Here is a 17,600-nt window from a genome sequence, read left to right on the forward strand (position 1 = left end):
GGCAAACAGACAACCAAATGAGACCTAACTCAGAAAAGTGAGATGACTTGGCACATGTATTAGGAAGTCTGAAGTGAGTACTTTTTATGGTGAAGTAAGTAAGTTTATTCCCCACCACTACCATGCTCTCTCTGGCTACCCATTATCCTTTTGGTAAGAAAATACATTGTATTTTCTTCTAATAGCACATTTGTTTACTGTCTGAAATAAAGTTGCTAACTTTCTGCTTTCTACTTTCCGTCCCTGTAATCCCAAAACAGTCCTTAATGTGACTTCACCTAAAAACATCAGCATCATAGCATCACCTTATGACCAAAAGGGTGTTCTAATGCCTATTTCCTTTAAATCACCGATTTCTAATTGAGAAACATCTTCAGAGTGACTTTAGTGATAGGCTGACTTAATAAAGACAGACCTTGGCCCTGCAAAACAATCAGGAACAACAGAACTCTGATTTAAGCTACCAATTAAAAGTCAAAACCAAATTAAAATACCCGAACCTTCCTAAATGGTCGCTTTTACTTCTGTAGCTTTATCTTTCCATAGCCTGTGAGCTTTCACACCAGAGTACTTACGATTTCTTGAGCAAGCCCTGTGAGTTCCCATCCTCTGCCTTTACATATACTATTCCCTTGAAATGGAATTCCCTCTCTTCCAACTTTTCTGCCTATCCTGCTTTTTTTCTCCACTTAAATAGCATTCCCTCCATGAAATGCTATTTCTTTTTCTCAACATAAAATGTAAACTCATCTGCCCAGACATTGTTCCCATTCTGCCTATTGTAGTCCTTACTCACTATTTTAGAATATATATTAAGTACTTAGACATTCTAGAAGACACCTAAAATATGGTTTACATGCAATAGAAGTGGAATACATTTTTGTTGATCAGACAATGTAAAAAATATTATTTTTTGCAGTACTGAGGATGAACTCAGGGCCTTGTGCTTGTTAGGCAAGCAGTTTACCACTTGAGCCATTCCCCTCAGCCCTTTTGATTTTAGTTTCTTTTTCAGATAGAATCTCACACTTTTTTTCTGGGTTAGCCTTAGATCATGATCTTCCTACCTCCACCTCTTGAGTTGCTGAGATTGTCGGCCTGTGCCATCATGCCTGGCAATCCACATTTAAAATTTTGATCTAGAAAAAGAATTACCTTTCTTTGTTTCTCCCAAGAAATGTAATTTTTGGTCAAGATGGACATGTTGCCAAATACTTTGGAGCGATGACTTCTGATATTGCTGAACTTGTAATCTTATACAAGTGGTTAAGCTCTATTTTCTATAAAAAGAGGCTAACAGTACCTGTCCTAATTACATTAAAGAGCTCAAACTGACACAGTAGGGCAAAAAATAATACCCCAAATGCCAAGTGAACATGAAGGATGATCTCCATGGTCACAGATCGTTCTAAGTAGAACTGTGCAAGAAATAACTGAAGTTCTAGAATGCAAACTTGTTCCTCTGTTCTTAGAACACTGACAAAACCTGCTAATTTAATAAGCGTACTGTTAAGATTAGACCAATTGCAAGCCTAATTTCCAAAATTCAATAACTGGAGATCTGTTTAAGAGTTCATACTGCCTGGCATGGTGGTGCAATCCTGTAATCCTAGCACTTATCAGGCAGAAGCAGGATGATCACGAGTATGAGGCCAGCCTGGGCTACAGAGTCCTGCTTCAAAACACAACAAAAACATAAGAAAGTGTCTTTACTATTGCTCTTCTAGGATTAAAATTTTTTTTTCTTGTTTTCACAAGAAATGAAACAAAAGAAGGAATTGAGGTTCAAGTACTGACTTATGCATGGATGAATTTTGAACTTTTAAATGATACAAATACCTATCTTGCAAGGAAGTTCACCTTCCCCCAACACCACCCATTTGCTTTCTTAAATCACTAGTTCAGTCATTTCTTTCTGGTCCTCCATTAATTGGTGTGAGATTTTCATAGATTACAATATAGAGAAATGTCTTCTATACCATGCTTTCTCCAAAATCAAGCCTGTCCCTTTTTTTGGGATGCTGGGTATGGAACCCGGGACCACCCATGCTAGGTATGCTAGGTGCTCAGTCACCCTTAGACCAAGTCCTCAATTTTACAGCTGTATATCTGCTCATACAAATATGTTCTAAAAAGCAACCAAATTCATTCAGACTGTTTGCACACCATGTACAAGGTGCAAACACATATGCCTGCCAAACACTTAGAAGATTCTGGTGACATCTTGAAATACATTCGCATGGAAAGGAGAGTTCAATTGTCTGTTTCATAGTAACTTTTTTTTTTTTTCAGGAAAAGTAGAGAGCCTACAAAATGGCACTTGTGGCAGGGGGTCAGGTCAACTTATAACGTAACCTTTAGTTTTGAGGATTAAACTGAAGAAATGATTCCCCTTCACATCCTGCCCAAGATGATATGAAGTGGAATAAAAAAACTGTGGCATTAAAATGATGTTTTAAGGATATGTTTTCAGTTTAAGTCTTGAACCCCTTGAGGAGCTGTTTGTATTATTTCTCTATCCTCATTTATAACAGCAACAGATCTCGATTTTGGGAAATTTGTGAATTTATTTTCTGTGCCTACTTATATACCCTTTCAGAGCCTTGGGAAAAAGATCTAAAATCAGGTTTGGCCTAACACCTGTTCAGACACTGCTCACAACCCCTTCCCAAGTGTGTGTCATCAACAACTACTATGTCAAGGTCTTTGTGGCAGTTTTCCTTTTTTCTCTTTATCATTTTTTCCTCAAGTGGGAGGATAATAAATAGAGGGACAGCATTCTACTCACATCCTGCACACCTCTTCAGTCAATCAGAACACTTCTAGAGCTGTTTGTACTGCCAAAGTCATCCATCATCCTGCCTCACCAAGCAGAAGAAGGAAAACTGATGGCAAGTTAGAAAATCTCATTAAGTCACTTTTTGCCTCAACCTCTTCACCACCCCTTGAAAAACAGAACTTCAAAATTCAGCCCATTGGTAAAACAAGAGGGATGGAGAAAAAAAGGCTGATATGGGGAAGGGGAAAAATAGCTCTAAAGTAAGTTGATTTCTGGGCAAAAGTCAAATAATTCACAAGTTACAAAATATATTCATTCTAGACAGCAAAATCAGGATATCAGTTAAGCTCAGCCCATTTTTATTTTGGTTTTGATCACTTCTAAAGTTCCTAACAGGCTCTTTCATGAAATTAAACAACACTGGTTAAATTAATTTTATCTTTACTTTTTTTCTTTTTTGATGACTAAATCTCAAGTTAATTCTAATTCCAAAGGAGATCATAGATGTACCTATGAAACCATAGGAGAATACAGAAAACTTAGAGCCATATAATTCCAGGGCAGAACTGAAGAATTGTCTATGTTAAAAACAAACAAACAAATAAAAAGCTACAATGTGTCAACTCTCTTGAGTGCTGGTAAGAAGATGGTACTTGATATCTCTTCCCAGGACATCTGGCAAGGGCAGATAGAACTCTTTCTGGGAGAGGGCTTTTGCTGAGAGACAAAAAGACTGATGAAGTGAAAGAGACCTAGTCCTCTGAATACCTTCTTCAATGCTTAGGTCTATATGACTGGTTTCCTCAAATACTATTCTCATCTGATCCTCACAGAAACCCAGTGAGTCAGGCATTATCACTCCATTTTAAAGATGCGGAAACTGAAGCTCAGACAGCTGAAATAAGTCATCCAAGATCATCCAGCTATAATTGGAAAAGTCAGGATTCTGACTAACTTTAAAGTCCTTTTGTTTTCCAATTTCTTTTACAGTCTTCCCAGAGGCTTGCCAGTATAAGCACACTATGAAAATCCTCTGATGCTTAGAGGCACCTGTGGTTCTGCAGCCTCTGACCTGGCCTTGCCAACAAAGGCATGGTAATAGTAGTATCTTGTAGGAATGAAAGTGATTTTCCAACATGTGGGAAAGTCAACATAATATGTTTTCAGCCCCATCTGCACACTGGTCCTCTGGGTCCTAATCACAATAACCAGGTTGATTTCAAAATTGGAACCTCTTCCATTATAGAGGCGATTAAAATACAATCAAGCGAGAATGTTATCCTCCCCTAAAGCCACCTAAAACAGAGCCATCTCCAAAATAAAACCAATTTACATATTTTAGCCCAAATTAAAAAGTAAAAGCTAAGGATTCCCTTTTAATATCCTGAATAATAAATGCACATTTATGTAAAGCTTCCTTTGGGGAACGGTTACTATGAGGACAACTTTCCCAATATTATTCACAAATATCACTTTTGTTTTGGTGTTACAGTAAGAATCTGGACTTGTGGGAATTGTACTGTCTGTACCCAGTGCATCAACAGAGATAATTAATGTTGAAGACATGTACAATATCCAAATTTTAGATATGTGGTTGGCTGCATTACAAAAAGAAACATAAGAAAGGATGAGTCAAATCTGGTCAAAATCACAAATTGCAGGGACTTAGTTGCTTACTCCATTTTAAGGGAGCACTTCCCTAATAAAAGTTTCATTAGCAAAGATTGCAAGTTCTCAGCCTTTCCACTACAGACTTTTAAATATCACTTAGAGCTAAAGTTTATCATTAGAGCTGGGTTTACTACTGCTGCATCTTCAAAAGGGGCAGTCCAAAAAAAAAAAAAAAAAGCTCAACACATCCTGTTATTTTTCATGTACAAATTAGAAAGCAAAACTTAAAAGGATTCAGATTCACAGCTTAGGAAAATACAGACTTCTTGATAAGTCTTTATATTGGCACACAAGGCAGCATACCAGGGATCATGGCTGTCACACACACACACACACACACACACACACACCCCACATACACAGAGTACATACTACCTAGACATGTATTACAAAATAATTCTATGTTTTCTATCTGCCCAAGGAGCTCCTGCTCATAACAGAGGAGAAGGAATTCAAAGAAGCATTTCTCTCAGATGCTGTGGCATGCCCTGTCCTCCTAGCTACCCAGGAGGCTGAGATTGGGGGGAATCACTTGAGTCCAGGAATTTGAAATCAGCCTGGGCAACATATAGCAAGACACCATTTCAAAAAAATAAAGTATTTCTGTCAGAAGCAAGGCATTCATGTTCTGTAAAATTAACAAGTTGCAGCCAAATTTCACAGGCTTCTGGCTGAAAGACAAGTTCCTTCCAACTGTCTGAGCTACTTTATCTTCCTGAGAGTGAACATCTGGATACATGGAATCTTACAGACAAAAATGTCCAGAAAAACTTTAATTTCTATCTTTTGCAGTCATTTTTAAGAATTAAGTATACAAAAGTTTTTCCACTCATGTACTTGGATGTTCCAATGGATCTTTGTTCATAATTTGACGCAGACTTCATTGTGTAATGACCAACCTTAAAATCCTCACCTCCACTTTATTCCCAATCACAGGGACTTATCTTTTAATTACCTTTTTGATCAGTGTTGAAAAAGAAACGGTGACCCTGAATTTCATGTTGCAAAGAAATGACATACTAAGTTCTCAACAAACATATCTCCAAACAGCAACGAATGACAGCCAGCCTCTACTATGAACACTGTTGGCAAAACAAGAGTAAACAAGAATAGAGGATAACTGATTCACAGAAGCAGGAATGCCACGAAAGTGCAGACAGAGGAAACCTCAGTAATGTGGTGTATTTTTCAGAATTTGCATCTTGGCTAGAATTGTTTCTCTGCTTCCTCATATCCTGAAAAAAGAACTAAACTTCCTATAGAAACAGTATTTAATTACATTTTTATAGTTTGAAATGAATAATTAAATATTTTAAATTCAAGATTAAATGTTATTTTTTCAAACTAAGAGTCCCAGGTAAATTATTTTTAGGACAGATCTATGCCATATTTTTTTCCATTAAAAATATCCCATATGCTGGTTTTGCATTTTACGTTTGTGGTTAAAAATAACAAAAATAAAAAATGCAAGCACAATTACAGCCTTATTTCTTCAACATTTTACTGCCTTCTCAACCCACATTCATTTAAGAACTCCTTTATGTGTCTCAGCACTTCTTGATTCTAAAAAAAAGAATCCCCCTTATTTAGGGGGAAAGTATCTCTGGTGTTTGCTACAACAATCTCAATAATGACCCCCCTAAGCTGGAACAGTGTCTTACACGGTAACACTAGCTACTTATCAATGACTAGCACAATGTCCTAATCCCCCAAAAAGGTTAGCGATCAATCAATACATAAGGTCCAGACAACAAGGAAAATGACAATAAAAATAACAACTCCCTGGCCAGGTGCAGTGGTTCAAGCCTGTAACCCTAGTTATTTGGAAGGTGGAGATGGGGAAGACTGCTGTTTGAGGCCAGCCAGAACATAAGCATGAGACCCTATTCAAAAAATACATACCTAAAGTCAAAAGCTTAGCAAGTGTGAGGCCCTGAGTTCAACTCCCCCCAATTTTTTTTTTGTAAAAAGTTAAAATAATAATGAGCCTCTTAAAGCAAAAATGGTCGGTCCTAAAATGGTCTGGGTGAAGGCAAAATCTCAGGGTTGGGGTAAGGAAGATAAGATGTGTGTGTGTGTGTGTGTGTATGTGTGTCTGTGAGAGAGACAGAGAGAGAGAGAGACAGAGAGACAGAGAGAGAGAGAGAACAATGAGCCTATTAGAAACACTGACAATACATATGTTATTTCTTAATGAATGTACAAGGACCAACATAAATATTACCATTAAGCAGAGAAGATGTGAACATCTAAATCATGTTAGCCCGCTGATTGCTTTCTTATTTTTGTCCTTTTGCAACAATTTCATTTTCAAAGCATTTGATTCCTAACACTGATGCTCCAAAGCTATTGTGAATACACCACCTGAATACTTAATGAATTAAACAACAAACAAAACTGCTCATCTTTGTGCCCCCCAGCTAGCATCCCAAACTGGATATAATTAAAGGTGTGAACAAGCAAGTAAGGAAGTAATGAACCTGAAAAGTCAAGATTCTGAGAAATCCTAGGGCATCCTGCACTGCACCAGTTCAAATTTATCACTCATTATCGTCTTATACCACAAAGACACAGGTTCACATGCTGGTACTTTTCTCTAACCCTGTCCTCCAGCCTTTTTCCTTTTTATTGCTAGATAACTAATTTAAGACAACCACTGCTTGTGACAACTCCTACCCACTCACTGGTCACTTTCTTTCTTAACTCCTTAGAAAGATACTGACCTATAAAAGCCCTCTACCCCTAAAGTATGTTGGGATTTCAAAAATCCAAGGATGATTTTAAACATTTACCATGAATACACACATATACTCACTCACAAAAACTTAGTAAACAAAGCACAAGATGCTAACATTGCCATTTTACCAATGGTAAGATTACATTTCAAATGGTCCAAAGAACAACCCTCCTACCACATACACACATTCTAATTTGAATCCAACCCTTTGATTGAAAGGGCAACGTCTAGCTCAGGATTTGCACACTTATAGTTCCTTGAGTGGTTGGTAAGAAAGGTCTGGATTCTAATGGAAGTCTGCAGGGTTTGGATATCTTTTTTGATGAATATTTGAAATTTCATATTTTTCTAATAAGAGAACTCTTGAAGTTAATGAAGAAAAGAAACTACTTCTTATGGGAAGCATTTCCATATATACATGCACATATACTTACAAATAAGTGTTTGCAATATTTGGTAACACCAAATAAGGAAAGCCTAAGACAGGTACAAGAATTCAGCAACACACACACACACACACACACACACACACACACACACACACACACAAGTCTCCCTCTCATTGCTTTACACATATCAATCAAATGCATGGAGGAATGGATAGTAGGCAATAAAAGGTTGACTTTACTTCCAAAAGGTGAATTGACCAACTCTGTAGAACATGGCCTGTTGACTAGAAGATAGTAAGATAAAAGCCTGAGAATGTTCATGTCCCTTTGTACCCCTCAAACTCCCAATGACATTGGAAACAAAATACTGCATTGCAGCATCTGCCAGCGCACACTCACATGTCTAGCTTTGGCTGGCCAGCTCACCAAAAAATGTACATATTAAACATCTAGGCATATAAATTAAGTGCCCGGTGGCCACAGATCACTGGAACTAATGAAAAAAATTTGTCAAGGCCAAAGTATTTCTGTCCATATATAATGACCTCTATCAAGACCGCCATTCCTTACTTGTGGTATACATAGATAATTTGTTTCATTTTTTGAAAAATTAACATAAGGTATTAAGATGTCAAGGGCTAAATGTAGCAGAGTATCTCTTCAAGGAAGGAGTAGTATTTTGTCTACATGTGGGAAGAGAATCCACCCAACAATAAGAAGATAGTATAAAGAGAAGAAATCAAACCAAAGAAAAGGATTTGCCCGGAGGAAACCCTCTCATTGTTCACAGTAACTCTAACTTGAGAAAAACACCTCAATTCATCCACAAATCCTTTTAGAAATACTTAACAAACACACACACATAGTGCCATTCACACAATTATTTCTAGATCTGAAATTTCAAGTTGATTATTCCCAATAGAAATTCTCAAATTAAAATATCTGAAGTCTCAAACACTCTTTGCAAGACTGAGTTTGGAACTAAAATGCATACACGAAGTTCTTTCTGTTTCTTTCTTTCTTTTTTAAAAAAAATTATACTATTACTGCCTCACAACAGTCTAGCCTTTCATCATATAACACTAATATTCAATGAGACAAGGACGGACTATAGGAAGAGAAAAAAGTTTTAAGGCTTTGCGCAAGCCACGGAACAGAAGCAAGCCCATCTACATCTGGCCAGCATGGCTTGAATGAGTGGCAGGAATGAATGGGACTAAGATCCAAATGAATGGTTAAGTTATTTGTTTGGTTTTTTGAAATGAAATATTAAAATCATCTCGTAAATCAATGATTCTCAAAGTATTTTTTCAGCTACTTTCCCACCTATGTTCATCTGACTCTATTAAAGATTTAAATATTAAATGATTTAGCCATTATATGACTATTATATATATGTATATACATGTATACATTCTGATCACTAAAACTGCAATGTAATCAGGTGTTTTTTGCAGAAATATTTCCAATTAGATTTTCACTTCTTAATAAATGCACAATCAGTCTTATGCTTCTGTAAAGGCACACCTCCATATGCAGGTAGTAGGCATTAATATTTTTTAAGACAAAGAAGCAAGAAAGGTCAGCGGCAGAACCACATGTCCTTTTTTTTTCTACAACCCCAGTCAAGAGAACAGTTCTTATGGAAATTATTTTCCCCTAGCTAAAAATTGCCAGAAAATAAAAAGAAAATTACACTAGAGATAATTAAAAAAAAAAACTACTCTATTTTCAAGGCAACATATGCTTATGTACTCAAGATATGAGACAAACGTTCAAATGCAGGACCAAAAATATAAGTTTATTTATTTTTACCTCCAGAGTTAAAACAAAAATATCATAATCCTTCAATAAGAAGACAAAACAAAAAAGAAGCATTTGCAAGGAAAAGAGAATGATGGTGGTGGTGGGGAGTGAGGTGGAGATCTGCAAAGTGAAGAGTAAAATGTAAGCGTACTTTCAATAAAGGCAATTACATTTCCTGACCTTGTAGTATATTTCAGTATTTTTTAGCCCCCTATTTTGGTATTTAAAATTAGCTACCTGATTATGTAGCTATATTGTCCCCTAGGAAGAAAACAACTGATCACCATTTTAGTTATTTTTACGCTACCCTTATTCACTCAAGTACTATATCTTTCAGTCCTTCTGATACCCACTATCACTGGGGAAAAGAGACGATTAGTAAAGCATGCTAATATAGAGAAAAAGCGAGATGCCCATCATCACCCAACACACTCATGGGTCCCACACATTCAGAGACACTAAAAAAAAAAAAAATTGGCTTTCACTCAGTTTATGCCATGACCAGACTAAATGCCTGATTGAAGACAGCAGTTGTGAGAGTGAAGCCTCATAGAGCCTCTGCCTGGAGGCATGGAGAGGGAAGGGAAGCAAAACGCTAGAATACAGCCCTTCGTTTATTATGTTTTAAAGTAATTTCTATTTGAGATGTAAAATGAGAGATACAATGAACTCTTCAGAACTATAGTATCGACATCTGATTTAGTAAAAATACCAGTATCACCTAACACAAAATAATTGCTTAGGGTAAATCTATTCTACTTATATTTTTCCTATGAATATTTGTTGGGAATTTCTAAGAAATCATTTACAGAACCTATCGACTGTGGGAGTTCACTATTATGCTTCCGTCAACTTCATTCAATATAATTTACATTTTTTTCAAATGGCCTCACAGGATTCCTTGCGATTTTTAGCACGTACAATTTCACAGCAGGGAAAGGAGGAGAGAGAGAGAGAGAGAGAGAGAGAGAGAGAGAGAGAGAGAGAGAGAGAGATGTCTTACCCTCCCTTCCCCCTCTCCTTCTCTCTGTTTTTTAAACAAACAAACAAAAAGAAAAACGGGAGACAGAACAGATGCTTAAAAATAGATTTCCAAAAATCACTGTAAACCGGAGTTAGAAATGTAATTAACACCTATTTATAAAGAATAATTAAAGTTGGGCTGGCCACAAAGAACAGCAAAGATAATCGAGGTCCTGTCTCTCCCCCCACCTTTTTTTTTTTTTTTTTACACTGTTTGCAGTGTGTTCTCATGATAGCCACCTGCTCCCTACTCGGCTTCTCCTCTGTTCGTTTCCCCGGCAACCTTTCATTGGGTTTTCCTCCCAGCTATCGCTTTCAGTTGGGCTGCTCGGTCTAATCTTATTTGTTTTACACCCATCAAAACAAGCAGCCAGACAAAGGCAATCCTCTAAGAATGGGAAAAAGACCACAGCTTTGTTATAACGTCTATGCACAGTGAAAAGTCCTCCTTTGCTTCTCTAGTGAAAAATAAGTGAGATGGATATGAATTTACACTGCCTCCCTCCGCCCCCAACCCTCCTGAAAGCTATTGCTGGTGAAAATTCAAAGTCAGAGTGGGCACTCCGACCATGCCATTTTATGCCCTATCTTCGGGGTCAACGTCAGGCAACAAGGGTGGCACTCAAGGAGTTTCCCTGCTTCTTTTTCCAGAAAAAGATGATGCTAAAAATAGATTTACTACTTCGGCAGAAAGGTTTTCCTTTTCCTCATCCACATCCAAAAGTCCTGTCTCACAACTGCATCTGCTGGTACTGAGTCTCACCTCCTCCACCCCTCGTTCCTCGTTCCTGCCTTCCCCACCACTCCTAGCATGAGACTGAAAAAGAAATGTGCCTTTAACTTTAACAGTCGTGTAATTCAGTTGAAGGCTCACAGAGGCGGTGGACACGCCAGCCAACAGTGACAGTGACATTGTGATTGTCAAAAAAGACACCAACCTTGCTTGGCTAAAATATGTGTTCGATGGAAGAGGCAGTGTTTGCCTTGTGTGCATGCAGTGCTATTATACTTGACGGTGGATTCTGGTTTTCAGAAAAAGAAATATTGATAAGCACACACACATACACACACACAGGATCAGAACAGTGATTTACGATGCACAGTCCACCATTATTACACACACACACACACACACACACACACACACACACACACGCATGGCTGGAACCTCCAAGCTGCCTTCCTTTTTTCACTTACCATCTTCAAGCCATTCCACTCCATCTGTGATCAGAAGAAGATGGACCCTCACACAGTGTGTCAAAAGCGGAAAGGAGCGTTATGTAAAAGCTGACATTCCTTCTTACAGAGCTGCTGCCCAGAGAAGGAAGCAACAACTCAACACGCCAGGCACCGCTACACATACAAGCCGCCTCCTCTTTTTTATGAGGTCATGACAGGAAACTCTTTGAAATACAAGATGCAGCATTTACTGAACCCAAATAAATCACTCTCTTTGCCGTTTTGACTGCACAGTCCCCCAAAACGCAACTGCCCATCTCAACGTTGAGCATCCAAGAGCTGCCTCTCGAGGTTTAAATCTCCAGCACCGAAATGGAGACATTCCTAACCCCGCTGCATCCACACCCAGTCCCACAAAACCCGGGCATGTAGACAAACCCCTTTTCTCTTACAAAAAGAAAACCTTTCTTTTGCCATACTGGTCTCAAGTAATATAATCTCTTTCAACAAACCAGCAATTATTTCAGCTCACCACCCCCCTCCGCCTTTATGTTCAAGGGAAAACTGACAACGACCTGTTAAAAATGACAATCTATTTTCCCACTGCTTTTCAATAAAAGGACCTACCGCACTCTACACAAAAGATATAGTAAATGTAGGAACCAAACAGCAGCAGAGAACTAAATTCTCGTGCAAGCATAAGACTGGTCAAGGTGTACATGTTGTCCTCCCTCCAGCAACACAAACAACAGATTATAAATCTAGTCATACCTACCATAACCATTCTTATTGGCAAATATTGGGTCTTGCAGAGCTTCGACTCTTCTCTTAATGTTTGCAAAGGTTTCAGAATATATATTTAAAATGACTACTATTATATATATATACATATATATGTATATAAATATATATATATATTTATTTAAAGATCCACAAACACAGTGTGGATGATTGTAAAGTAAATCAATTATTGGGGATGGGAGTGAGAGAGAAGGAAAAAAAAAAAAGAAAGAAGGAGCAGTGAGCTGAAACCCCCGATTCTAGGATGTAGATAAGAACAACTGAACAGAGCCTTGCTGAAATTGGCTCTAAGCTTCCCCTTTTTACATCCATTTATGGGACCATCTGTCAGCCGAAGCCAGAATCTGATTGGCTGGGGAAACGAAGAGAGGCGTTGCAACATCAGGTGCTATTTAAATTAGCTACTGCCAGATTGACGATGTTAATGATTTGGTGACCTCTACAACAACAGAGACCAGATTTCTGAACTGCTTCTTGTGTCTGGTAATTAAGGCCCGGCTGAAGCAACAACAGCCATGCTCGTATTTTTACCTTTCCCTCCTCCCAGTTCAAAAGTACTGTAACAACTGCAGGTCACCAGAGGATTGCAAACCTTAACTGTGGGAGTGTCCTTCCTTTCCCCTGTCCTAAGGGATGTACCATCAGATACTGACTGAGGGCTTTTCCAGTGTAGAGTATTTTCAACTACCTTATCTTTCCCGACAGTTGCTTTCTAGCGAAATGCATATTTAATGCTCTGCCTCTAGGCTTAAAGATACAACAAAAGCACTTTAATGTGCTAATACTTCTACATTTTAACTTTATTATTTCCTGATATTGCTGATTTCTAGTAAGTAGTGCTCCTTCTGCAGCTAACATGGCCAACATTTCAAAAGCATGCAAGTTTGGGGTGAAGCTTGCCCCGTGAACTAGGTTCATACCAGCTTGCCTCAGAAAACTACTTCCTAATAAACAAAAAAGAAAAAAATCTAGAGGGGTGGGGTAGCTGTCAGCCTCTACCTTTCTGCCTTCTGTCTGAGCTTTTCAAAACAGAGAATGATGAAGATTTATTTAAATGGATTTATTTCTCAAGTTGGATAGGAGCATGATCTGCATTTTAAAAGATCTACTAAATTATATTCCCCCTTTTGCTTTCCTTACTGTTATGAAGGTAAAGCATGCTTTTGAAATAAAACGGCTTTATTTCATTACCTGTGTAAAGCGCTCATCTTGTTTAACTGAATGAGCGATTTTGCTTCTCTCCTATAAAGGATGTCTTTTTCTTTAACCTCGTAAAAGATTTGCAGAAAGACATTTAGCAAGTGCATGGTGATGTGTATAGTTTGTCTGCCTATGTTATGCGTTTCATAACCTGTATGGTACCAAGCTGTCAGTAGTATGTTTTGTTGTTGTTGTTCTTGCTCTGGTTTGGTTTTTTAAAGTAGTGCCTAACAAGTTTATGCCTCTCACATATGCAAAAGTCAAACTATTTATTTAATCAATAATTTAATGAATTTGTTCCTCACTAAATATACAGAGGTGACATATTACCAAAGATAAAGTTCAACATTATCTTTCATCTTTGGCTGGAGTTGATAGCAAGATAGGGCTAAGGACAGTAGAAATACAGGCTGAGGAATATACTCTATTTTGGGGCTTCAAAGTCCAAGAATAAATGGGTTTATGAAAAATTGTTAGAAAAGAAACTTTTACATTTTTCAAGATTACAACTATTCTCTTTAAAATATAATTTTATGAACACACACATATATACATATATATGCTTTAAAAATACAAATACACTATAAAACAATGTATACTAGGTACACTATTAGACTTGATAATAAGTAAGTTCAGCTATTACAAATGAAAATACATGAAATAGAAAAGTAGAAATGTAGAAACTGCAATTCCTTCAAGTGGAACAACTTGAGTAAGTAAAATTTTAAAATAATTCCTTTAGCAAATGTACAATGAGTTCTATGAGTCACAATAGAAGTATACTATCTGCTGAACTGGGTATGAAGGATGAATTCATAGGTTAGGTGTTGTAAATGGCTAACAAATGTACATGGGGTGGTACTGTGCCCCAAATCAACAACAGAAACTCCGTGTGTGATATCAACAGTATCAAAATATTGTGAAAAGTAAGTATTAATACAATACTAACATACACACAAATAAAAACAGCTGGCTTGGAACAAAATATTTGCTTACTATCTCTGCAGGTTATAAAAGATGGAATTTTTAAAAAACCTTTTTCTCTCATCTATTCTAACCTCAGCACACTTAGTGAGTCATAAATTAACATTAGCTATGTCAGAAGATATTCTGTCTACTTTTCTGAAATAGAAATTGTATATTACAGTGTAAATAATTAGCTACCTTTCCTAGGCTAAAAAAAAACATGCATTTTGTATATTGATCACTTTTCCAAAAATATCCACTCTCAAGTCTTCAAAGGAATCCTCAAACAAATGCACAAATGTCCTCAGAGGCCTTTTCTCTAAAGACAAAAGCACAATCCTATTGTTGGGAAAAGTCAACCTTATTATCACATTTCCAATAGTACCATTCATCTTTCAGAGTGAGGGGCTGACCGCTACATCAGTGGTGTGACATTTGTAAAGCAACAGATTCTCAATATATTATCTCAAGAATCAGGCAGGCGAGTCTCCCAGTCATGCATGATTTTTTTTTTTTCACCACAATCCTCCAGCACCACAGAAAGAAACTTGTCTCACTCAAGCAGCTAAGGCAACCTAAAAATGATATCCCAGAGCTGTGGGGCTGCCAGCGCCACTGTATCCCTCTTACCATAAATGAGCAGTTTCTTGATTCATTAATAACAATTTCCCTTAAAAGAAGTAATCTCATATCAGTCAGCCCCTTGCCACCATGCACACATCCCAAAGGTTGCAGATATCTCAGCATCAGTCGCCGGCAGCCAGCTTTCCCACACAGAGTCCAGATGGACTGTACCAGAAGCCAATTCAGCGTTAATAACTGCCTACTCCGTGCAGTGGAGAAGCCTTACGTGGCACAATGGGCTAGGAAACAGCAGCCGGCTGAAACTGCAAATAATAATAATAATTTAAAAAACCAACCAAATTCTCCAAAAGCACCCAAAGGAAGGAACGGAAATGGAAGCATGATTTGTATTTCCTTGACTTCCATGAGGAAAAAAAAAAAATCCTTCACAAACATAGGAAATGAAGAGAAGGGGGGAAAAACAGATGCTGCCCAGAAAAAAGTGACAAAATATTACCTCATTATTTAACAAAGCAGCATTAAGCGTCCTGCTGATTTCAAACATCTTGCCACAGATTTTGTTTTAAGAGAAACAGATAGAATCCTTTGCAAAGCACTCCGTCTGCAAAGGGTTCTTCAATTTTCTTGTGCGCCACGGAACAGTCAATATATTATTTCCCTAGAGTTCGCACATTAAAACCTCTAGTCAGTGAGCTGAATTTTCCCCTTATCTCACACACAGTAGACTCCTGTTATATGTACTGCTCTCTTTGCAAAAGCAGCCTGCCCCAAACATGGCTGGTGTTTAAACTACTCTTTAAAGTAACAGTTCACTATATAACCACCAGGTGGGTAGAGTGCACAGATTCAAATGTACCATCTTAAAAGACTGTGTGTGTGTGTGTGTGTGTGTGTGTGTGTTTCTTTTCTTTTCTTTCTATTTTTTTTCCTCTTGGAATAGCTTTTGGATATAAGATATGACATGAGAAACGCCAGCATCCTAATAGGCAAGATTGTCCCTTACTATATCTTGTCTAAATAAATAAAATTCCTCCTCCTGGGTTAATGTGAGGAAACAAAACAAAATAACACACCACCAACCAATTCTAATACGAACTGTGAAGAATGAAACACAAACAAGCTTTGTTTCATTCAGCAAAGGATGGACAAGGAAAATATGACTAGCACAGCACAAGGGAGAAAACTAAAAATCCCATGAAAACATTTTCCTTTAGCAAAATGAGAAATATATCCACACGTGATGAAAACCCGATTCAAAAGTGTGCATGCAGAGGAAACACACACAAGATGGAGGCAAGAGTTTAAAGGTATAACTTTTCTTCTGAGTAAAACACTAGGTTTATTTGATATGGTCTCTACAGACAGGAAATAACCATAAGCTTAAAGGTAAAGACACTGAAAAAAGAAAAAAAAATCCTAAGTATCCCGTTTAAAAACACAATTATATGAATAGTTATAAACAACCATAACAGCAAACTAACCATGTATTTTTACCCAGGACTGTCCTCCCTTAAGATCTGGCTTGAATTGGAACATTTTTGTCATACACTATTTGGGATGTATAGCTAACCTGGTGTCTCCTTTGTACCACTAAGTTACAATTATTCTGCTCCTCTGCTAGGAATAAGGGGAATATCCCAAGTTGAAAACTCTATGTGATGGCAGAGGGGTATGCTAAAAAGATATAGAATCACCTAAACAAAAATAAATTACATAACTTATATTGTTGTATGGCTTGATTTTAAGGAGAATCTTATTACTTACAAAGCATGCATACACTACTCTATGTTCCCATGTGTCTAAAATGGAGACTAACCCATACTTATACCTGGGATTTTGTTTTCCTGACTGGACAAAATTAAAGCTCTGAACTTCCACATCCTCTTGTAAACACAGATGTTGACACTAGTATTTTTTCCAGGCCACCCAGGCAAATTTAGTTATATACAACAATGACCATCTCCTTCATCTTTAAGACATGTCTGCACCCCTTAATACCTTTTAACCTCCTTGCATATATTAAGTTTCAAGTGACAATTTTTAACTGGGGAGTGAGAAGGAGGAGTTGCTCTCATCAAATTCTGGTTGTATAAAATAAGCTAATTTGTACACTCACCATATGTCTTAAACACTAATTAAAAAATGTCACTTTCTTCAACATTAAAATGTAATCAGCCTAGTAAATAAAATATTCTCAAGTTTTCTTGCCTTGGTGATAATTTAAAAAGTGTTCATCTTAAGGTAACCACTTTATTTTGATTACCAAGGAAGACTTTTTATTTGAAAAGGGGAAAAGGAGATACTAGGGGCAGGGGAAAATGAGAGAAAAAACCATTATTGTATGTAGCTGCACAAAGGAAAATAAGATGAAGCGGGTTTTTAAGGACCCATAGTCTTGTTACCCTAAGGCAAGTACAGCCAATCAATACCACCCATTGATGGTCTACCATCTGCCATGTTACGC

The 17,600-nt window shown here is 37.4% G+C and overlaps 1 protein-coding gene across 5 annotated transcripts in view; it reads right to left on the bottom strand.

Annotated features, from left to right (window-relative positions):
* Positions 1–17,600, bottom strand: part of Elavl4 (ELAV like RNA binding protein 4) — a 138,405-nt gene that overhangs the window by 71,896 nt on the left and 48,909 nt on the right. The window contains exon 1 of one of the 5 annotated variants that reach the window (XM_074080177.1): positions 15,633–15,849. The exons of 1 other annotated variant lie outside the window; for it this stretch is intronic. In XM_074080177.1, coding sequence (XP_073936278.1) covers positions 15,633–15,680 — 48 coding nt within the window. In that variant the 5' untranslated portion in view covers positions 15,681–15,849. Of the gene's footprint in view, positions 1–11,602; positions 11,948–12,359; positions 12,651–15,632; positions 15,850–17,600 lie in introns of those variants that run through there. 3 more of the 5 variants (XM_074080179.1, XM_020152494.2, XM_020152493.2) reach the window with 3 other exon arrangements.

The sequence above is a fragment of the Castor canadensis genome, chromosome 7 (assembly GCF_047511655.1).
Source record: "Castor canadensis chromosome 7, mCasCan1.hap1v2, whole genome shotgun sequence".
Lineage (NCBI taxonomy): Eukaryota > Metazoa > Chordata > Mammalia > Rodentia > Castoridae > Castor > Castor canadensis.